The 24741-nt window shown below is 37.1% G+C and overlaps 1 protein-coding gene across 4 annotated transcripts in view; it reads left to right on the top strand.

The window, feature by feature from the left end:
- The window catches only part of pdzrn3b (PDZ domain containing RING finger 3b), a 90533-nt gene extending 72774 nt beyond the window's left edge, over nucleotides 1–17759 (top strand). For all 4 annotated transcript variants that reach the window (XM_058778389.1, XM_058778391.1, XM_058778390.1 and 1 more), the window contains 7 exons: nucleotides 10102–10355; nucleotides 11261–11348; nucleotides 13139–13237; nucleotides 13384–13446; nucleotides 13531–13632; nucleotides 13728–13844; nucleotides 15471–17759. In XM_058778389.1, the coding sequence (XP_058634372.1) occupies nucleotides 10102–10355; nucleotides 11261–11348; nucleotides 13139–13237; nucleotides 13384–13446; nucleotides 13531–13632; nucleotides 13728–13844; nucleotides 15471–17006 (2259 nt within the window). In that variant the 3' untranslated portion in view covers nucleotides 17007–17759. The remainder of the gene's footprint in view (nucleotides 1–10101; nucleotides 10356–11260; nucleotides 11349–13138; nucleotides 13238–13383; nucleotides 13447–13530; nucleotides 13633–13727; nucleotides 13845–15470) is intronic.
- The last annotated feature ends 6982 nt before the right edge of the window (nucleotides 17760–24741 follow it).

Raw genomic sequence — 24741 nt, 5'->3', positions numbered from 1 at the left:
CTTTCAGAAGAGAAAAGGCATCCCTGCTGAAAACACCAGAATGTGTTTTTCATTCCTAACACTTCATTCCTTATGTTTAAATATTTGATAACTGTTATGCAAAACTAATTTTGTTCAGTTTTTACGAACTGTTTATACAAATGAAACTTAATACTTAAAATTAATATACTTAAAATTAATAAAAATAAATATTAAATATTTATTAATGCTGTTATTGTTTATGATGTTGTAGTTATACAAAGTTGTATTACAGTCTAAATTACAACTTTATATATAATTTGTACTTAATTCTAACAATTACTTGGGTTAAAAATTACTCTTTTAGAGTGTGATTACCATTTATGATTTTTGCGGTTTCCAATATATATTTTTAAACAACTGGAAAAGTCAAGGCAATACATAAAAATTATTCAGAAAGTGCAGCAACAGATTGACATCATTAAATTGTATCATGTATATATTCTGTATGTTATTGTATTGTATATTATTATTATTATTATTATTATTATTATTATTATTATATGATATATTATGTCTGTGTGTTAGTAGATAGTATTATAAAATCATCAGTCATGATGGAAAAGTATTTTGTTCATGTATAGCACAGGTTTAGATACCACGGACAGATAATGGAGTCTTTGTGATGTCCGATCGGTCCGGCTCACACAGACAGTAGGTGCCTGGAGAAGTATGCGGCAGAGGGGGTTGTTGTTTCGTGGGGTAATGTTCAGAGTGCTTTTGGCTGGCGTCGGGGTCACTCACAATTAAGGCCTGTGAGTGGCGGCAGGATGTCGCAGGGCTTTAATGAATAGAGTGAAAGACTTGTTTGAAGTGTGAAAGTGATCTGTTGACTCATCCTTTCCCAGGCGCCCGCTTACCCATGTGTTCAGCTGGACTCCGCTGACCTCTTTAAAGCATGTGCGTAAACACACGTGTGTTGTAGATTGCAATATGGAATTGCGTTATTGCAATCGATTGATATTGATCTTGGGGATTTACAACTGAAATTGATGCGTTGTTGGAAAGATCTGGAGGTCTGTCAGAATGCGTACTGTTCATTGGATGGCATATACAGGGGATCAGGCTTCCGACCGGGCCTGTCCCTAGCACAGATCCTCTTCATTAGGGTGTCTGGCACTACTTCTACCCCCTCTCTCTTTCTCTTCCTGTCCCTCTCTCTCTCTATTTTAGAGCTCCCCAGAGGCTAACTGATACAGAGATGCCTCCTCACATGAACTCACCTAGAGAGATTCATGGGCACAAAGAAATGTTTTCACAGGCCCATGTGCTGCAGGACACAATGCTTATAATAAGTAGAATATGAAATTAGTGCATTTAATCATGCTATTCGACTTTTGATATCATAGGACCACCGTAATTGATATGGTTAATACAGTATCTTCATGTTTTTATCTACATGTGGCTACATGTGACTTTTCACAGCACATGTGGATATGTGACCCTGGACCACAAAACCACTCTAAAGTCGCTGGGGTATATTTGTAGCAATAACCAAAAATACACTGTATGGGTCAAAATTATAGATCTTTCTTTTATGCCAAAAATCATTAGGCTATTAATTAAAGATGTTCCATGAAGATATTTTGTAAATTTACTACTGTAAATATATCAAAACATTGTTTTTGATCAGTAATATGCATTGCTAAGAACTTCATTTGGACAACTTTAAAGGTGATTTTTCTCAATATTTGGATTTTTTTGCACCCTCAGATTCCAGATTTTCAAATAGTTGTATCTCAGCCAAATACATCAATGGAAAGCTTATTTATTCAGCTTTCAGATGATGTATAAATCTCAATTTCAAAAAATTGATACTTAAGACTGGTTTTGTGGTCCAGGGTCACACATATGTGAATCAGGTGAATTCATTCAAAATAATAATTTCATCAGAGTCATTTATTTGTGACTCAGGTGACAGTGGTTGCTGTATTATTTTATGTTTCTCCATGGATTGGAGGAACCTGTGATTGAGTATTTTATGATGTTCTGGCTTTTTTTGGAAGGGAATTAAACCTTTTATTCAGCAAGGACACAATAAATTGATCAAAAGTGACAGCGAAGACGTTTATAATGTTCTAATTCAAATAAATGTTTTTTTTTTAACTTTCTAGACATCAAAGAATCTTGAAAAAAAAAAGAAAAAGTATCACAGTTTCCACAAAAATATTATGCAGGAAGACGAAACATTGATCATAAGACTGTTTCATGTTGACACCAAATCAGAATATTAGTACTGTAATAGTAGAATATTATTACTTTTGAACAAGTAAAGGCAGTCTTGGTCAGCATAAAATGCAAAAAAAACATTTAAAAAATCTGACCAACCCCAATCGTTTGAATGGTTGTTATTCATTTTAATTTTTTTAGTGCCAAGCATTCATCGTGGAAGAGCTGCTTAGCTTCCACTGTGCTTTTGTATTGCATTCTGGCAACATTTGCCAAAATCCTCTGTTTAAAATAGCGGTTCAGTTGGCCTATTGATTTCAGTGTAGCAGCCCCATTTAACAAAACCGCTCACAGGAAAAAAGAATTAGTCCCTGTAAAGCTACAGGTCGAGAGAAGGTCATTTTCCCCTTTAGTTAAGATAATTAGAACGGAGAGAGGACGCAGCGAACATGCCTCGCCATCCCAGAGTAAACTTGATCTCTCTCTAACTGTGCTGAACTCTGTGCTTCAAAGCAGGAAAGGTATGCACCATGTGGAGATCTAGTCTCTTTTGTCCCTGATGGGCCCATGTTGGCCGACTGGTGGAGACTGTTTGACAGCTTCGTGGCTCCTAATCTCACTAGAAGTGGCCTGTAATGGTCATGGCGCCTGTCTGCACCTCATGTAAGACCTTCATTTTAATTAGAGTATCAAAACAGTCAGGCTGTTGAAGCACAGACTCAGATAGGTTTGTGCTGGATGAGTGTGAGCTTAATGCATTTGTTTTGTTTTTTTTCCCAGTATGACAGTTATTTAGCCTAGACAGACAGATAGATAGTTATATAGTGATGTAGTTATGCGAAATCTCTTATTGTTACTGAGCTTAAATAATATAAATAAATAAATATTAATTTATATTGTACATTTTAAATATTATGTGAATATATTTAGCAATAATAATATTAATCTAATTATTATAATTAAATATTTTTAAAAGGCTTTTAAATATCTATAATATTGATCAGTTGTTTTTTTTATTTATATTGTTTGATCTTAATGATAAACAAATTTGGTATCACAATACTACATAACATTAATTAATTAATGAATTAATTAATAACTAACAAAATAAATAAATTATATAATATATATTAAATATATGATGCAGTCTTCTTCTTATTATTATTATTATTATTATTATTCCATAATACATTTAAAATATAATACAATTTATTTATTTATTTTTTTGTTCTCCATATCGATCAATCAATAAGATATTTTCAGATTTACTGCAAATATTTTTTATATTTCTGTGTCGTTGAGTTGCTTCGCCTTTTCCGAACTGCTTCTACACTCACAATCCTTCTCGCTACCTCCCTCTTCCCCTAATTAGTCTTTACAGCGATGGGAAGCAAAAAGCAAACGGTTTGCGCGTTACTGTTGGGAAATCGACTAAGCGCAGTCTAGTTAGCTTAATCAGGGACAGGTCCTCCCCACAGCGCCTCCACAGCTGCTTCACGCTGTAGCAGGTGGCCAGCAGCCATTCGGGAGAGATCGCTACCCTCCAGTCTGCCACACTCTCCTCCACCGCCACTGATGGGTAGACAAAGCACAGAACATGACAAAGCCATACACAAAGTGACATTATACAGATGGAATGAGACAAATGGGCAGAAGAAATGCAGACACATGTCAATATTGACATGTCATTGACAATGTTGTAGACGCAATATTGATTTACCGTAGCAAAGTAAAGACATAACTGTTTAAGTTGCTTATAGACCCAGTTCGACTAAACATGTTAAGGTATAAACAAAACATATTGAGCATGAAGAAGCATAGTGTCCATTTGCAGCAAAAAATATCCATGTCTGTATAGAAATATCCATGTTCATATTCTCAGTGGAGAATATGAATAGATTGCATTGTTTTGTCATTAGCCTTCATAAGTCTGGCGCAGATGTGATAGACAAACGCAGGTGTGCCTGCGCGTTTTTATGGACGGCTTTATTTGCACAGATGCATCAGATTCTCCACAATTAAAATGAAATAAGACCAGATTAAGTGTCCCAACTGTCTTTGTTTTTCACTCGTGATATAACGTCTGCCATTTGTTCTGTCTAATGATAGGGGTCAACTGTTTTTGATGTTTCTTAATTACGTATAAGGAAATAGTAAAAGCAAAGCATGCCAGCCTTTATTCATTCTAACCAAAGCTATGACTTAATTATGAATCATTTATATTAATAGACCCATTTCTGAGAAGCCAAACCATTATTAGCATTTCCATCAGAGACTTTTCCACTCCAGAGACTTGTTATTCTTTAGAATGTGATAAGACACAATTGTACAGCTTAAAGTATCGAGTGTATGCATGTTGGTGAATGGTGACATGCTTCCCTGGTGTCCATGCGGAGTCATGAATTAAACATGCTAACAGAGAAGTTTCAACTCTCTAGACTGGAGCAGTTGGCTGATTTTGAATGCTGATGATGGGCCTGTGATATCTCATTTGTATTCAGAATGAACGCTCTTATAGTTGTTAAATACCGCTTGCTGTGCAGCTCACTTTAAAAATACTGAGCTGTTGTGTCTTAAAGAACTGCTTTAAACATTCATGGGTGCTAAAGGTTTTTTTTTTTGTGCAAGTGTATGATGACAGCATTGTCAGGATTTCCAATCGTTGCCCAGATGGATTTTTATATGGTATGTCATCATTTGTCAAATATATGTTTAGTAACTAATAGGCCTGGAACATGTGACTAGAACAATGAGTGTGTTTGATGCATCTCATTTGCCTTCATTATATTAATTTTATTATTGTTATTTTAACCATCCATTTTATTCCTTATGCCTATTTATAGGGTCGTAGTGATGCTGTAGGCAGGGAAAAACAATGGATGTATGGCCAGACCATATTTTTAATTTAATTAATTTATTTATTTATTTATTTTTAGATTTTTTTACATCACTTAATAAAAAATGTTAGTTGCCATTTCTTTTTACCACTACAACGTACTGTAAAAAGGTGTAACAGTTTCATTTTATGCAAATAGAATAAAATACTTTAATCCTTGGTTGTAAACTCCGTAGACACTGGGTGGGACAAATTTTTATATTTTAATTTATTATTAAATTTTCCTCACCAATGGAAATATTTGGTTACATGTTTCTTACATGGACAGTTTTTAACGCTGTTTAATCTTAAAAAAGCGCAAACTTACGAGTTATGAAAAAACGAAACAACTGTAAAAGTGATTTTTAGAGGCAGTAACTGAGTATTAACAGGTGTCCTCTTTAAAAATAATTCACTTGAAATGTGATCCATGCAGATGCCACAGAGACAGATGAATCTGAAGTTCTCACTACATTTCATTCTCACATACTCTAGATGCTAAAAACTAAACACTTTTATACTTTTTACTGTATTTTTCCTTAGGAATTCACCTCATGTTTACCAGACTAGCTTAGGATCTGGCCCAGATGGAATCTGCAGATTTTTTTTCCCACTAATTTTAGAGGGAATTTGAATACTTCTACAAGCATATTAAAGTTAAAGTAACCAAAATATGGCTCGAATTCTGTGCAACTCTACAGAGTTCTGTGAGCGCTGTACTTGTTTGGGCCTGGTTATAACCTCAAAAGCTGCTAGTAGTAAGGTAAAAAAAAAATGAGGTAGAGTGTGGGAAACTGTACTTTCCTCAAACAGAAAGTGACGGACAACTCATTAATAGGAGGAAAGCAAGGACAGAGGAAGCTTGAAGGAAGTGATTTAGCCTCCCACTATTGATCCTCTGTGGATAACAGAAGGTCTCATGCTTAAACAGGATTAAGAGCAAGTAAACAGCGGCGTCTTTTAGCAGGCGTCCATGCTTATCAGAGGCATTAGTTTCCCTCTGTTTGCTGCTTAATCCACACTGAGACGGCATGCCGCAGTGTATAAAGGTTGCTGTGTTTCAAGTCAGCCAGAACTGTAAGGAGGTTTCCTGCTTCTGAATGAAATAACACACATACATACACATCGAAAGACCATATCCATCCCTGCCAAATTGCACCCATTTTTTTCTTCAGGACTGTTATGTTTGGAAGAAAAGAGGAATTAAGTCTCTAGTCGGGACTCACACATAGCGAGAATTTTTTTTGGAGGGATTCTGGGAATAAAGCCTTAAGCTTAAACTTCATCTGTCAAGTTTGAAAGATGCTTGTTTTTTTTTTTATGTTTTTCTTCTTAAACTCAAAATGTTTGGAGTATGAAATATGTGCCTAACTGAAGACAATATATAAAGGAAAAGTCGGAGAAAATCAAGCTTCTGATATTTCTTTTGCTGTGTCTCCCAATTCTGACTTTTTATTGAGTTTAATGATATCGACTAGTGGTGTGAAAAAGGTCCAATCCATCTCACATAAGAAAGAATTAACAGGCAGATTTTGCCTTGACTTCTGATAATTCTGATACAAACGAGTTGGAGTAATGGCTTTAAGGCCTTCAGAGCCACGAAGTTCTTGAAATTATCTATAATGGTCAAGATAGCATGCTAACTTGTGATTGAGGTGAATATCACATTAACTACATTGGAAATAGATGGCAGACTTGTTAAAGGCCATAAACCAAGATCTAGATTTAGAGCAAGGCTATGTGTTCATGTGTCACGGTTTTCACAAAATAATAAACAAACATTATTGCACCAAATCAGCATATTAGAATGATTTCTGAAGGATCATGTAACACTGAAGACTGGAGTAAAGGCTGCTGAAAATTCAGCTTTGTCACATGAATAAATTGCATTTTAAAATAAAACAGAAAATAGTTGTTTTAAATTAGCATATATTATACAAATATATATATATAAATATATATATATATATATATATATATATATATATATATATATATATATATATATATATAAATATAAATATAAATATAAATATAAATATATATAAATATATATATATATATATATATAAATACACAAAACATTACTGAGTGTATATACTCTGTATATATATATATATATATATATATATATATACTCTATTAATTCAAATGAATGCTACTGATAATTCTCGCATGGAGTGGATTCCTATTGAAATGACAGGATTTCGCCAAACAATGGTAAATGTGACGACCTTCAGTGTGAGGTTTCTATATTAGAATTGATATTTCATATTGTGTGTATGAATATTGTTTCTGTTCATTGACTCAGTCAGTAGACGTCTAATGGAACGACATGTGTCAGCTGTGAATGGCCATTCCAGCGGCTCTGTGTTAAACAGAGGGTGAAGAGGCTCAGTTTGCACCGTTCTGCTGTGTGTACTTTTCAGAGAGATGTGTCAGAGGTGAGCTGTGTGAATGGGGGTCTCGCTTCCCCCCCCCTCCTCCTTGCTGGAGAGGCAGTGAGGCAGAACGTTTCCAGGGTTGAGGCTTTGTCTCGGGGTCATGGGCTACGAGGAGGAGAGGGATTCCTATGCACTTAAGTCCTACTGAGAACCAGACAGACACACAAAAAGGGATGATTGTGTTATTGACCTAGCTGACAGAAATTAAAAATCCACACAGAATTTAATTCAAGGAAGTAAAGGTAAAAATAAAGAAAAGAAAAAGAACTGTTATCTACAGTAATGGCAAAAATAGTACATTGGTATTTCATGTTTTTTATACATACAGTATATTGTTGTTATACTGTGATTTTATAAACAGTACCTCCAGAGTACCATGGTTTTGGACACTTGCCATGGTAATGCCATGCTTATCTGAAGGACATTTGAGTGCAGTGTAAATATCATGATTTAAGCAATTAACTTTTGTTCAGTTTTAAATTATATACAGATTTATTTATTTAATATCACCCTACCCTCTATACAAGGACTGTTGAGTACCATGTAAAAACCTTGACGCTGTCACACAGTATTGTTTTTGTAAGGTCATGTTTTTTTGCACATGTAAAATGGTAATACCATGATGATATTATTGAAGTACCATGGGCATGTAACAGTACTGCTACCATGTTGTTTTGGACACGTACCTTGATTTCCGATGGTAATACTCTGGTACTTTGAAATATACATTGGTACTAAAATGAATTAATCATGGTAGTGTCATATTATCATCACATAAATAAGATGATATATAAATATTCAAGACCATACTACCTATAAAATGAATGCACCATGGTTTTACCATCTTATACCATTACTGTACCATTAAACTGCAATTGAACATCAATTTGGCAAACATTCTCTAAAAGGCTTCCACAGTGTTCCATTATTAGAGATGGTGAATCTTTGTTTCGGGTTTGAAAGTTACAGAATTTGGATTTATATTGGATGTTCCAATTATCCCACAGGCTAGGATTAGTTTTAATCCTCTTGGTTATTAGTTAACATATTCTCTCTTCAAAGCTGAAGTGCTCTGATCCTGCCTGTTTGGAAACCCGAGAATGGGATCCAGCAGCTTGTGAATTAGACTCTTTATAAATATTTCTCACAAGTGATTTATTTATTTATAAAGAAAATATAGAATGCTCAGAGGATTTAAGTGGATACATTTCTAAAAGCTGTGTGAGTGGTTCGATTCTGTTATAAAGGTGTGGAAATGTTTGACACAAAAAAAAAATGGCATACAACTGAAGAAAATCATCAGTGCTGCTCAGAAAATGAGTTGCTAAACTATTATTTTCAGTATTTTGTATGTAAAAATATGTGTGCACGCATTTGGATGTATTCACTTTGTGTGCACTAATAAGGCGTTTGTGTGTTCTCAAGCGTTGCATCACCCAATTTCTTGTGTTTTTTTCCATGAATTTCATCACACCCTTACTACTGTAAGCGTGTGTGTGTGTGTGTGTGTGTGTGTGTGTGTGTGTGTGTGTGTGTGTACACGAGCAGGTTTGCATAAGTTGATGTGAATGCCTCAAGCACAGATCCTATCAAAGCTGTCTCTCGTCTAGAAATCAAAAATGAACAAATGGGGAATGCTTTGTTTGTTGAGACGAGCACATGGGGAAAAGCTCTATAAGCTCTGAGATAAGAGAGATGGTTCACTCAAGGTCAAACACCCTGTTAGCAGACACGCTAACAGAAACTGTCATGCTTTTGCATCCTAATGAAAGTGTGTTAGCTGTTGGCTTTAGCTTGACATCAGCCTAACCAGAACCTTTGTAGTGAATATTTCTTTTTTACAAATACTTTTACACACCAACAATAAAAATTATTTGGACATTGTTAGACAATATTGTGCTTTTTGGACATGTTCATTTAATTTAATTTTTAAGTTATTTGTTTTCAGTTATAGTGTTACAGTGCATCTATTTATTTATTTATTACCATCATTGTTACCTCCATATTTGTTTTTTGTAAGGGTAGCGACAATTCTAATTTTATAAACGCAATTTGTTTTTGTTTTTTTAATCTTTTTCTTTTTCTTTTTTTTCCTTTATGCATGCAGCTCAGACCTCATCTGGCCTTGGTTCTCTGCACTAAAGCTCTCATCAGCAGAGCACTGCTCTTGATTGGTGTGTCATGCTTCGGCCCTGAAGCTCACATTCATTTCCTCACGTACAGCGCCCACATCGTCTTCCAGGGAGGCCCTCGTCTTCAAATTACTTAGCTAAATACGTTTCCCGGTTCAGTTTGTTTAATGACCCTGATTAATTAGCAAGGGAGCGCTTTCTAATTTATGTTGTTGTTTTGCTGAGTCTAGCTTTGACCCCTGAAAGCAGCAAGAGGCGCTACAGATGCTTTGTTCTGTTGTAATGGTTGTTTTTAATGCGTTGCTCCCTTGGTTTTCAATTTCAATGGATTTGTCATCTTGGTTCAGCTTTACAGTTTACAGTGGAGTAGTTTTTGTCTGCTCAGTTGTATGCAAAACTCCTCATGCATTAATGCTAATACCATTTTTAACGTTAGTGTTGTTATGTTTGTGTGTTTCAACAGGTCAATGGAAAGGACTTGTCAAAGGCGACGCATGACCAGGCTGTGGAGGCTTTCCGTATGGCTAAAGAGCCCATTATGGTCCAGGTGCTACGTCGGGCTCCCAGGCCCAAACCTATGGGCCCAAGTGGGGAAGCACAGGTAGTGGACATCAGCACCCAGACGGACATAACCTTCCAGCATATCATGGCCCTCAGCAAGCTGCCTACGTCCTCCCCGCCTGTGGATGTGCTTGAGCAGTACCTGCTGCCAGAGGGGTGAGTGGTTGCTCCCTGGACCGATCACAATGCATATCACAGTTATGATTGACACCTAACCAGTGCAGATAGTAGAGAGTAAAACACATTCTAGCAATTACGTGCCATTGCTCATATTTCAAAAGTTGCTCTGCCAGACTATCTAAACTTTAATATACTTGTAAAACTAACAATGTTTTGGCCCAAGGCACAAGATGAAATTAAGTTGCTTTCATTTATTTGGATTTGCATTTTCCCCTCGCACAATATCTGTCCTCTCACATCTCACTTCATGTGTCCTCAGGGTTTGTCTTTCACACGTTACTGACAGGAACTTAGTAGCCAAGAGAGAAGAATTTAATTATTTTCAAATCACACTAAAATGAAGTTTTCTAATATCTAATTCCTGCAGTTGCTTGTTTTTACCTTAAGTCTTATTCTTTGTAAAAGAGTTATTAAATATATTATGACTTGCTCTGTTCAAAAATAAAAAATGGTCACACATATTTATAAAAATGGGAGTCATATAAATTTAGCAAATTGATAGTTGCAGCTCTGAAATTGCTATTTCATTATATATAATTTTATTTTTATCTGAAGATTTTCAATTTAATAATAATAATAATAATAATGGTAATAATAGTAATTTAAAATATTTTTTATTAAATATTGCTGTCGTTTATCCTACAATTATTCTGTCATCAATAAGAAAAGCACATATTTTAGTGATTATAAGAGTAAAATCTCTTAGACGCATGAAGCATGTAAGATGTGGTAAAATTGGCAGTTCATCCAAACTGGTAGCATTTCATAGAATGTATTAATTAATCAGTCCTCTAAAGCTTGAATACGGGGGTCATTTGTCAAGCACAGTTCTTGTTCTTGTTCTTTATGATATAATATGCTTTTGTTTTTATGTTTTCTAGACACTCTCCTGCTCATGAATACTTCGACCCCAATGATTTCCTAGAGGGCATGCAGCATGAGATGGAAAGAGAAGAGCTGGAATATGAGGTAATGCCACACAGATTCTGTCTCTTTACTGTGTCTTCTGTCATCCCTGAAACGTGAATTAAGACATGCTGACGCCAGGCCTGATGCAAACTGTCTCCACTTATCTATTGGTGAATTGACCAACCACACCATCCATAACCTCACACAGGCTCTGAAGCAGTCAGCTGTACTGATATCAAGTAGCCTTTTTAGCCCTGTTTCCTAGAACAGATGCGAGATGGGGATATCATTATTTACTTTTGTCATTGACTTATATTGGTGAAAAGAGATAATTGGATAGGTTGGAATTAGACTAACAACTGGCGTGATGGATCTGAGTGTACAATAAGCGTAGACAGATTGCGCTGTAATGATAGTGGTAGGCAGTGAGTCATGAGGGGTCACCAACGAGTCCATAAAGAGATGAAGTTCAGAGACATATAGCGGCAGATGCTCTGCACGCAGCACTCTCAACGACCTCTCATTGGCCCCTGAGGGCCTCCAGGTGTCACAGTGGGGGCCCTGCAGACAGAGATCAATGACCAGGATGGGGCCAATCTGAATGCCCAACAACTCCACCACCCTCCTGCCTTGTTTACCTTGATTAATGCTCTCCTTTGCACTTCAAGGACAAAGGAAAGAGTTTTAGATGCTGTAAGGTAGAAATGCATTAATATGCAGTGTTTTCTTACCGTAGTGCAGTGTTGGCAGACATGTCGTAATCGCATTATGTAAGGAACTAACCAGCTTATCAAATACTTCCTCAATATGGTCATAAGTAAATTCACACTCAAAGAAAGGATCAAGGTCTGAGACATTTATTATGAACAATTACTGCTTGGTTCAATCTCATGAAAACTGCCAAGCATGTTACCATTATATTTCACCCCAACATGAAAGGAAATAATAAGCAATAGTATTTTTCAGTTATATGTAAAAACAGTTGATGTTTATGTTTAGGGTCATTTAGATGTTATACATTTGGACATAATTTTTGTCACAATTAAGCACATTTCCACCAATTCTCTTTACCTCAATACAAAACATCATCTCAAATCTCAATACGGTCATGAGAAAAAATGGCAAAAATATATTATTTAATCATGTAGTATTTGTTGTACTGCCTTGAATTTATGCTGATTAAACTAAAAAAGTATCACAGTTTTACAAAAAAATATTATCCAGCACAACTGTCTTCAACTAAATATAAGAAATGTTACTTGAGCACCAAATCAGCATAAAATAATGATTTCTGAAGTCATACTGAAGACTTAAGATTGCTGAAAATTCAGATTTGCCATCACAGGAATAAATTATATTTTAAAAATTGTAAACATAGATTAAAATAGAAAACAGTTATTTTTAAACTGTAATTGTTTTACAATATTACTGTTTAAACAGATCCTAATCCTAGATTCGCCTGTTTACATTGACTAAGATTGATGGCAGAGCATTTGTTGGTTGTTTTAGATTATGCCAGGTTTTTGCAGTAGGTTGTTTGATTGCTCAGTAACAGCTTCATTCATGGCTGCTGTAATACCAGCGCCGTGAGAGCTGTGATCTCCATATGTATCTTGTAGATTACAGGTGTTGACAAGACTGAATGAGACTCGACTCATGTGCATGTTTGTGGCAGCACGTAGCTCTGTTGCAGCACTCTTTAATCTGGGCGAATTATTCAAACATGTAGATCAAGACAACAGATTGTGTACATTGTTATGATTAAGCTGCTGTGTTTGCACTGTTCAGCAAGTCGACTTACAAATGACTTAGTCAGTGCTGTGCATTAAAATATCACACTCTTCTTTCAGGAAGTGGATTTATACAGAACTAATATCCAGGATAAACTGGGGTTAACTGTGTGCTACAGGACCGATGATGAAGATGAGACTGGGATCTATGTCAGTGAGGTGAGTTGTATTATAAAAGTAGCCATTTTTGTGCATGCTATTGTCCGAGGTATGTTCTTTAAAACATTTGCGGTTTCAGTTATAAATTACAAGCCATTTAGATTCATTGTGTGTATTGTTGGTAACCAATTTTCCTCATTGTGCAGATTGATCCAAACAGCATTGCTGCAAAAGATGGACGAATTCGAGAGGGAGATCGAATCATCCAGGTTTGCTGCATATCTTTGATGTCATTTGTCTTATTCTGTCACATTTAGGCATTTTTCTAAACAAATCTCTATTCCACATCTCAGATCAATGGCATTGAGATTCAGAACCGTGAGGAAGCAGTGGCTCTTTTAACCAGTGAAGAACACCCAAATGTGTGCCTGCTATTGGCTCGACCAGAGATACAGGTGTGAGACCCAAGCCACAATCACACCATTCATGCTGTTCACCTGCTTTGAAGGACAGCTGATAGCTTTTCTCCTTTTTTCTCTGGTTGTTTTAGCTGGATGAAGGCTGGATGGATGATGACAGAAACGACTACCTGGATGACCTCCACATGGATATGTTAGAGCAACAACACCATCAGGCTATGCAGTTCACAGCAAGCATGCTCCAGCAGGTACAGCAAATCCATCAGAAAGTCACTCGTGGAGTCGGTCAGGAGGCATATCAGTCAGTCATAACTCAGCCTGTCATGGTTTGACATCCTACACATCAATCATAAATTCTGTGTCCATCACTGAGCAGGAGGTAAAGCAGTCAAGGTTGGGACTCTAGTTTAAAAGAAAGCATGACTTGTTGAGGTCCCGTTTGCATCTGGTATTAACATCCATTTTAGGTTATCAGATTTGAAGTGGACTGTGCAATGTTCATTTGTAAACATGGTCCAATGCTTCTTGGCATCTAACTGAACCAATTTGGAGGTGGTCAGATCTCATATGGCTGCTCTGAATTTGTCATATAAATGCTAATGTGTTCAGATTCGTCCTAGACGGAATTGAATAATTGCTTACTTATTCATTATGCCAAAGCTAGAAACGTTGCCATCTAGTTTTCAAAAACATCGGTAACACTTTATTTAGATAGTCCACTTTAGACATTCTACTAACAGTAAGTAACTTTGCAACTACATGTCAACTAGCAGTCATTAGAGTGTTAGTAGACTGTCTGCTTAATATCGTCTAACACTTTATTTTGATGGGTCCACAACATACAACATACTTACTATAAGAAACTTTGCAAGTATATGTCAACTTATTCTACTAACCCTAAACCTACCCTACTGAGAGTTAGTAGACATGTAGTTGCAAATTAATGAGAATTAGTTGACATGTAGTTGACGTAGTTACGAAGTTACTCATAGTTAGTAGAATGTCTAAAGTGGACTATCGAAATAAAGTGTAACCAAAACATCCTCTATGGGCTCATCCACACGAAGCCAGAGCTTTCCCTATCTGATCTTTTTTTTCCTCGTTCTAAAAACAAATCATGTAAACATGGCGTCGTCTCAAGAAATACCTGCGTACACACGAAACCACTGAAACCGACTCAAAACGATGTAGTATACCAGTATGTGGTGATATAATTCTGCCACAGAGATATACTAAAAACAGAGAAGAAGACTTGGAGCATGTGCATAAACCTTACGCACTGTATACAAACCCAACACAACAACAAGACGACAACTTTTGCTTTAGTAAAACTAATAGGCTCAGTAGCTTCTGCACCCCGAACACAAGCATGTAGTCCGCCATTGTTGTTGCTGTTAAGTGATGTAGCGGTGTCTGACTAGGGTGGAGACGTGGGGTGATGACATCATCGTTTTAAAAAATATACGGATTGGCTGTACACACGAAAACGCAAGGGTGTCGTTTTCAGATTTATCCACTCCGGGACTCGGTTTCAAAATATAGGGGTTTCAGGCTCCCAAAATGGCAGATCCATCTGGATGAAAAGCTGATGCGATACAACATTTTTACATATACAGCTAAACACGTCTCTGTGTGTACTGGCTCTAAGAAACTTTGGGAAAGCCTGTACAAATATCCACCCCCACACCCTTAAACCAATGCACACTGTAGACATGTGAGCTTTTGAGTGGTTTGCCTCCTAATCTAGTTGTCAAATAAACCTGACAATGTATATTAAGAATATTGTTGACTCCTTGACGAATTGCTATTGTTCCTCTTTTGTAAGTCAGTTGGATATGATTTTTTTTTACATTCCCTGACTTATTTTGTTCTAGAAAAAGCACGAGGAGGATGGAGGTACAACAGACACTGCTACGCTGCTCTCCCACCACCATGAGAAGGACAGTGGAGTGGGCCGCACAGACGACAGCACTCGCAACGATGAGAGTTCTGAGCAGGAAAATCTTGCAGATGACCAGACAAGCGCCTCCACCACACTAGGCAGCCGGCGCAGGCTCGCCTACAGTCAGGACACCCTAGGCAGTGGTGACCTCCCCTTCAGCAGCGAGTCCTTCATTTCTGCAGATTATGCGGACGCGGATTTCTTGGGTGACTTTCCTGCTGACGAATGCGAGCGGTTTCGTGAGCTTTTGGAGCTCAAGTGCCAGATGCGGAGCGCAGGCAGCAGTGGTACCCCAGAGCAGAGCTTGTTCTGGCCAAGTGGAGGCGTAGGTGGCGGACAGGGCAGCGTTGGCGAGGAGGGCGTCGACAAAGAGCTGGAGCTTCTGAATGAGGAGCTCCGCAGCATTGAGCTCGAGTGCCTGAGCATAGTCCGAGCACACCGCATGCAGCAGTTGCGTGAGCAGTGCCGTGAACAGTCCTGGATGCTCCACAACAGCGGATTCCGCAACTACAACACAAGTGTGGATGCAAGACGCCACGAACTAGCGGACATCAGTGAACTCCCAGAAAAGTCAGACAAGGACAGCTCCAGCGCATACAACACAGGTGAAAGTTGTCGTAGCACACCGCTCACGCTAGAGCTCTCCCCAGACAACTCCTTGCGACGTGGAAATGAAAATCAGGCAGAAGCAGGGGCGAGTAGTGGTACCTCGGGCGCCAGCAGAATTCTCAAACCTCTGCTGTCTCCCGTCCAGGAGGCTTGCAGCCCCAACAGAGGTCGTCCAACCTTGTCAAAAGAGTCCGAGGCTGGAACCCAGCCTGAAGTCCGAGAACGCAAAGCTGGTCGCCATGCCCAGCCCCAGTCGCCCTACAAGCATGCCCACATCCCGGCCCACGCCCAGCACTACCAGAGCTATATGCAACTGATCCAGCAAAAGTCGGTGGAGTACGCCCAAAGCCAAATGAGCCTAGTCAGCATGTGCCGGGACCCCGTCGCTTCTGCTGACTTAGGACCCAAGATGGAATGGAAAGTGAAGATCCGCAGCGACGGTACGCGTTACATTACCAAGAGGCCTGTCCGGGACAAACTCCTGAAAGAGCGAGCCCTACGGATCCGAGAGGAGCGCAGTGGGATGACTACAGACGATGATGCCATCAGCGAGATGAAGATGGGGCGCTACTGGAGCAAAGAGGAGCGCAAGCAACACGCCGTCCGTGCCAAAGAACAGCGTCAGCGCAGGGAATTTATGAAGCAGAGCCGTATAGACTGTCTGAAGGAGCAAGTGGGCAGCACTGAAGACAAGAAGGAGGTCAATATCATTGAACTGAGTAACAAAAAGATGATGAAGAAGCGGAACAAGAAAATCTTTGACAACTGGATGACTATCCAGGAACTGTTGACCCATGGTACAAAGTCCCCCGATGGGACACGAGTGTACAACTCCCTACTGTCAGTGACCACGGTGTAGGCTCTGTAATGTTCTGTATATAGGACACTACCGATTGGGGTAGACAATCCTGCCTCGTTCAATGCGGCAACATTTGTAAATAGGAAATATGAATGCCTTGTCTGAAGGAACTTTGCCACTTGCCAAGAGAAGGTACAATGAGAGTCTCAAAGATTGAATAGAATGGATTTATACAAGTGATGAGAAGGTGTTTTCTTATTTGCTCTGTTCATTTCTATGTTGCGCTTGTGGTTTTGAATATTCTATTAAGTAACTGATTCATGACCATTCGGCCTCTTTAAAAGGTTTTGGAAAACAATACAAAGACCATCAAGCATCACAACCATCAGCATTTTTATTTTCTACTAACAGTCAGCAGTATTGTACTTTTTATGCATACATATTGCTTATTAAAGTAACAGATATTTAGCTTAATGGTCATCACACAGATGTTATATACTTTTCAGACAGGGTTTTACAACAAAAATAACTGTGCTTTACAGACTTTAAAGAAAAGGTGCTGTTTTTCCTAAAGTTCATATTTCACACAGCTACGGTTACATTAGACATGCATCAAAGCACAGCCATTTATTGAAATCTAAATCTGTTTGTATTATTGTTGATATTAATGTCTGTTGTAGACAAAAAGCCTTTTGTATAGGTCTCCATTGTATTACAGCAAGATAATACAGTTTAACAAATCATTAGCTAGAAATGCAATTTGATGTCTTGTAAAATGAGAGAAATAATAAATTATTGTTTTATATTTGATGAGCTTTCAAAATATTGTGGTGAGCTTTTTGTATTTTCAGTACATTTTTACTAACAAGAAGTTTCAGTCTGCAACCGCAGTAAGTTGGGAGTTTCTTCAAACCAATTTAAAAGCACAAAGGGTACTGCAGATATGTGTCTATCTGTTTATGTCTAAGTCTGTTAAGGGGTTGTGGGTGGAGAGTGTCCACACTTCAGTGACCACTCGACCTCAGGGCCACTGACCCAGCCAGGCCCCTGTTTCTGCTTATCTGTCCCCAGCTGTGTGTAGCTCTGAAACATAGAGCTCAGGTCAGTGAACAGACCTTTATCTCATTACAATCACACTGAAAGGTCTGCAATGCCACAGCTGCAATGAGCGGCGCAGCCAGCTGCATGCAGAAAAGACTTCTGTTCCCAGCACACACACTAGCACAGTATTATTCTGGCAAACTGCTTTTCTTTGCATTTGATAACAAAACATCAAATCAAGTGCAAACAAATGCTACAACTTTTTTCTTAGTCATTTTGTTGTAACCAACTGGTGTATTTTTTTAGTGAATGAATGAAGTTCACACAGGTTTCTTAGCAGAGTAATCCCAGTTGCTGTTCATCATATGCAGTTCAGCAATATGTGACCCTGGAGCACAAAACCAGTCATAAGTAGCACAGGTATATTTGTAACAGTAGCCAACAATACATTGTATGGGTCAAAATTATCGATTTTTATTTTATGCCAAAAATAAATCATTAGGATATTAAACATTATGTTCCATGAAGATATTTTGTAAATTTCCTACTGTAAATATATAAAAATGTAATTTTTGATCAGTAATTTGCATTGCTAAGAACTTAATTTGGACCACTTTAAATGCGATTTTCACAATATTTTGATTTTTTGCACCCTCAGATTCCGGATTTTCAAATAGTATCTCAGCCAGATATCGTCCTATTAAACCATACATCAACGGAAAGCTTATTTATTCAGCTTTCAGTTTATGTATACATCTCAATTTCACTATATTTACCCTTATGACTGGTTTTGTGGTGCATATATGAACATGTTCTACAAGGTTTGACAACCAGATGGTGTCCAAATATTCTTTTTTTCCCCCTCGTTTATGTAGCAAATCTATTTTTTATGTGAAATATTTAGCTTGAAGGGTGTATTTCTTTAAAATAAATGCCACTTGGTTTTATATTTTTATTATCTAATGACCTTCATACATTTATAAACATAAGGGTCCAGATATTTTGTGGGGTTTATAATGTAAAGCTTTTGGGGCATTTATCAGTGTATAATCTAAAGACTTTTTCAGTAAAAATGTTTCACAAAGACCTGTTTAACACCCAAAAACAACCTCATTCATGGGGATATGAAGTGGCCTATGCTACCAAAGCTATCTGACTCTTTCTATGTAAAAAATTTGAGGAAGAAAAAAAAGCTATACCATTGTGTAGCTTTGTGCAAACGTTAAGGGAATAATTATGTTAATAAGAGAGGAGAGGTAACATGCTGTCACCCTCCTCCTCTCTGTCTGCTTGTATGTAATTGATTGCTCTTCTGCTTGCCTGAAGGAGGACTGTTTGTGTGATTTATGTCCACGGACATCTCTTCACACACACTCTTTTAATAGGAGATAACAGCGTTCCATGCAAAGGCAAACAAAAAGAAGCAACAGCAATCAATTCTGAGTTGTTCCCTTTCCGGGCCAGGAAGAGAGGCGAAGTGGAGATTGCTTTGATCACACTCTCGGTTTTATTTTTATATTGGTAATGAATGAAGGTGGGCAGCGTGTGATACGGCCGGCCGTCCTCCGGTGTTAGTTTTGGAGCTCCTCTCATTTGTCTAAATGCCACAGCAGAAGAAAAGGAAAAGCTCTAGAGTAAATCGGCTGTTGACCGATAAGACCACTGTTTGCGTCCTTGGCTCTTGTTTGGCTTTGTGAGAGAAAATGGGCTGACAGGGGATGGTTTTATTGTTTAGAAATGAGAATGAACTCCAGTGGGCCGTCCTTGTATGAGAAATGGGCAGTAGTGAGCATTGTTTTCAGTTGTTTTGTCATTTTTACCCCATTGTAGCATTTTACTTATGGATCCTGTCAATTGATTCAGCATTTTTTTAAATGTTAAACCCCCTTAACTAGTAAAATCATTGTGAGGCAAGGTCTTTTGAGTGGCGTTTTGCTTATAAAAATGCAGCAACAGCAATATGATGAAAGTCATCGTTGTGTATGCTATATAGGCTATTTACGTTTTAGTCATTTAGCAGATGCTTTTATCCAAAGCGACTTACAAATGATGACAATAGAAGCAATCAATAATAAATTATATAGGCTACTATACACTTGCATAACTATATTTCACGTTCTTCAGATGATTGCCAGCACAAGAGAGTGCGCACCAGAGATAAGTGTTCTGATTGGCTGTTTTATGATTGACTGTGTCGCGTCACGGCCAATTTTCAACTGATCACTTCACGGTTGGTTATTTACCAAGTAACGTAGCAACTGAGTTTGTTACTTCATGGTTGGTCCTGTCATAATTGATTTTCAGAACTATTCATTTAATGTTGATATATATATATATATATATATATATATATATATATATATATATATATATCAAAAGAAAAATATTCAACTCTGAATAATTGGTCATTTTCCCATCACAATTAATATTTTGTTCACGTTTCAAACCCTGTAGGGTTTCTTGTTTCACACTTCTCCAAGTCCCGAAAAGGTCACAGTACAAGATGAAAATGTGAAAACTTACTGAATTTTAATTAACTTAAGCCTACTCCTTTTTTAATTTGCTATAGGCAACTGCACTTATGTCATGTTTGGTTTCTTGTCTTGTGTTGTTAGTTGTTTGACATTTGCAAGCTTAAAGTACTTTGTGTGCAAATACCATACAACATCATTCATAACACTGCATCGATTCCAGCATGAGCAGTCAGCTTGATTACTAAAAATCACAGATTGCATTCATGTGCGTTGTATGATTGCTATCTCTTCGTTCAGCCATCTGCATGATGACCTGTTATTAAGTCATGTGTACATGTTACATTTTAGTGTTGCGAACAGCATAAACTGAATTCAATCTCCCAGCAAGCTGCCATTAATACAGTGTGGTTCAGATTTTGAAATTTTGCTATGATAATATGGGAAACCAGGTTGCAATCCTTCTTTCAATATATTCATTTCATCAAAACAGCACAGTGGACCAGGCATGGGGTTGTTCTTACCATTTACTTTAAGAAATATATTTCAGAATATATAAACCAGAATGTAAAACATGCATGCTTGTAAATACATTCATATAACACAGGTGAAATCAGACATAACAATGACTGATAGCAGGAAAATACACTCCTATCTGATCATCCACCATAAAAGACACCCACAGACCCTCCAACATGAAGATGTCAGGAAGAACATGAAGTATGCACCCAATTCAATTAAACCTCCTCTGCTGGGCTGTCTGTTTCCCAGACCCATGAATTCTGAATAGTGACATCTCATTATTTTTAAGATGGTGTAGTTTATAAAAAAGCCCACTGTCAATGCACTGAAACAATTCAATCAGTTGAAAAGTGGGACAGAGTTTATGTGCAATCTTCAGAGTGCGCTCAACTGCATAGCGTATACCACTCCGGTGCATAGGCATGTAAGACTTGCAATTTCACAGTCTCGATTCAAAGGAACGTAGAATAATAGCAGGTCACACATTTAGATTTCTCTTTGGAGTATTTTCAAAGCGAACACCCATTCTTCCGTAGTTTTAATAGATTTCTAAAACAGATTTATGTTTTGGTGTGCAAGGTGATGGAAAACAAAAATGTTTATTTAATCAAAACTGAAGAATAACCAAGCACTGAAAAGTCTCTGTAGAAAGCAAAGACTTTTAGTTTTTTACATTTTCTGTAAACAGTGTGAGTGCCCTTTGCTGGTGCAAAAGTAATCACCACATTGATAGGATGGTGGCTATACAGTTGCTAGGGCTTACTGGCATGCAAGTAATATCTGAAATATTGTATTCATTTTTTTTTTCATGCATGTACAAAATACCATAGCATTGTACAATTACAATAGAATGGCCTATATAAAGATTCAATACAGCGCATTTGAATAAAAACATAAAAAGGCAAAAACAGCTACTGTAAAAAGTGATAAGTTGACTTAACTTAAAAAAAATTGAGGAAACCTGTTGACTTAAAATTATTAAGTAAATAATAATAATTTAAAAAGTTGTGAACTTGACAATTCACTTAACTTATTATTTTTAATTATCATTTACTTAAAAAGTTTAAGTAAATTATAATTTTTTTTTAAGTTAAGTCAACTTATCACTTTTTACAGTGTATTATGCACTCCTTATTCATCATTGTGTAAATGTAGAGCTAAACAATCTTGAGTTTCATGTTGGAAAGGTACATCAACCTTCTTGCTCAGACCAAATTTATTTGAACACACCTGAAGTCCTAATAACAACTTTACAACGTCTCAAGAGGACTTGAACGCACCTTATGATTCTATTCTGGTTTCTAGATAAAATTCAAATGTTCTTGCGCTAACGGTTCTACCAAACTGTGGAAATCTTTCAGTCTTCAAGCACAGAGCTGTCTCTGTCTCCCCAGCTGAAAAAGCCCACACTTCAGTCACACTGACCTTTTCTTTATCCACACATCTCTCACAAAGCTTACACTGTTATCTTTCAGGCTCCGGGCCGTAGATGCATTTAGACCAGTGAATTGAACTCTAGAAATGAAGTGTGGAGGACAGCGGCACAGCAAAACATTCCACAAAAAGTGAGATCTATTGTTTTGTTTATGTTTTAATGTGAAAATCTGATGACTATGATGACAGACTTTGAAATAGATGATAGAGTTGATGGTAATTGAACCATTTTTATTCTCGTTATGAGGAAACATGCCTGCCGTCTATTCATTCAGCTTTGTTTGAGACAAGTCCTTTGGGGAGTTCACTCAACAATGATGCATTGCATTTATTCAGTAATGTTTCAGCAGCCTACTTGTCATAGAGAACTTTCTCTCATTTGACTACACAAAATGAATGGCTGTGTTCAAGCATCATACTTCAAATTTCTGATGATGGTTTTGTAGCAATATATTATCTCAAATGCTGTTGCGACTTTCACATCAGTCCTAAATTAAAAAGAGGTTCTTTATTGATCCCTGTGGTGCAATTCAGGAAATTATACAAGTCAGAAAATATGCAATTCATGCATTTGTTTTGTGAACACACAAATGCTAAAGAATGGTCTTGACCCTGTGCATGACCGCAAGTAAAATGTACCCCCACTAGTCATCTGACCCCTGAACTTAGCACGGACTTGTTAGGTTCAAAGGTCTGTTAAGCCATGTTGTTTATGGCTTAGTATTGCAGTAATTCAAAGTACGCTTTTCTCTTTAGCGCTGCGGAAGGGCTCTATTCCCATCATTTAAAAAGGACAGAATAAAAATAGGGAGTACATCACCGTTTAAAAAATAATAAAAAATCATGTTGGTTTCCTGCATTTTTGAAAAACGTTAATTCAATTTACAAATTTGCTTTTATGGCTCTGAGAAAATTAAAAATAAAATATTTTCCTTCTCTTTTTACTGTAATACATGTGAGTGAATACTATGTAAATCATTATTTTTTTGAATAATGAATATCATGACGTTCTATTTGATTATTCTATTTGAACTGACCTTGCCAAATGAAAAACAAAATATTTATTTATTTATTTATTTATTTTGGAAGATCATGATATTTGTGGGGTTTGTGAAATACAATGTGATTCACCCCAAAATAAAATAAATTCAAAAACTACACTGTAAAAAGTGATAAGTTGACTTAATAATTTTAAGGCAACGGGTTTCCTCAATTTTTTTAAGTTAATGATAATTTAAAAAAATAATTTAAGTGAATTGTCAAGTTCACTTAACTTTATTATTATTATTTACTTAATAATTTTAAGGCAACGGGTTTCCTCAATTTTTTTAAGTTGAGTCAACTTATCACTTTTTGCAGTGTAAAAGCCTGTTCATCATAAGTGTTTTTTTTTTTTTTAGAACTTAAAGAGATCAAACATTCAAACAAAAAGTCACGTCTTGTCTCCACGATTAAATTCATTTTGTGTCTTACTAAAATAGGTCTATACTGTCTAAAAATGTAGAATGGCAGCATTATCTACATTTTCTCATTGCGTTTACTTTTCCACACCTGTAGGTCAGTGTCAAAATATTGGAAGTATGGAGAGCAGTGGTGAAAACAAGTGCTGTGCAATGTAAACGTTACACTGAACCACATGATGTTTCAGTCATGTTGGTTGCCGTAGGCACTGTTGTGTCGGAACTGTCTTTGAGCTGTGAGTCGCTCTGCTCCTCTGGCAGCAGCAACTGTACAGCATTGTTCCATTATGTTTTCCCTGAGCGCCTTGAGGCATCCATCCAAGACCTGTTTCTTCCGCATTCACCCTCTCTTTGAGAAGCTAAACATCATGTTGAATCTCAAAGGCACAGTGCTTTACATGTATTTCCTTTGTACTGCTATCAGAATGCTGTTGTAAATACACTTCTGTTTTTTTTATTTTTTTTCCCCCCATTGAAAATGACTTATGCACGCCTTGGTAGGTCATAATTGAGTTTTGATGAGTTATGCCAAAAAACTGCCAATTTTGTTAAGCAAGTCAGCAAGCCAACAGATTATATGATGATGAATCATAGACTTGTTTAGTAATTATTTAACCGTTTAATTTAAGTTTAGTGATGAGTAACATAACGGAACTCTAAACTGAGATAAATGCGGCACTAAATTGATGATTTGATAGTGCCGGATAAAAGTCGCTAGCGTAACGTTTCCAAAATTGCCAAATGTTTTAAATGGAACAGAACATTCTGAATGCCCCTACTGCTACAGATAAACGTAATACTCTAAGTGACTTATGTTAAAAGGTCTTTGACAGTGTAACAATGTGGTATAGCATCTCATTTAATTTA

This window comes from Onychostoma macrolepis, chromosome 06, assembly GCF_012432095.1.
Source record: "Onychostoma macrolepis isolate SWU-2019 chromosome 06, ASM1243209v1, whole genome shotgun sequence".
Taxonomy (NCBI): Eukaryota; Metazoa; Chordata; class Actinopteri; order Cypriniformes; family Cyprinidae; genus Onychostoma; species Onychostoma macrolepis.
This window is presented reverse-complemented; position numbering and strand designations above follow the sequence as displayed.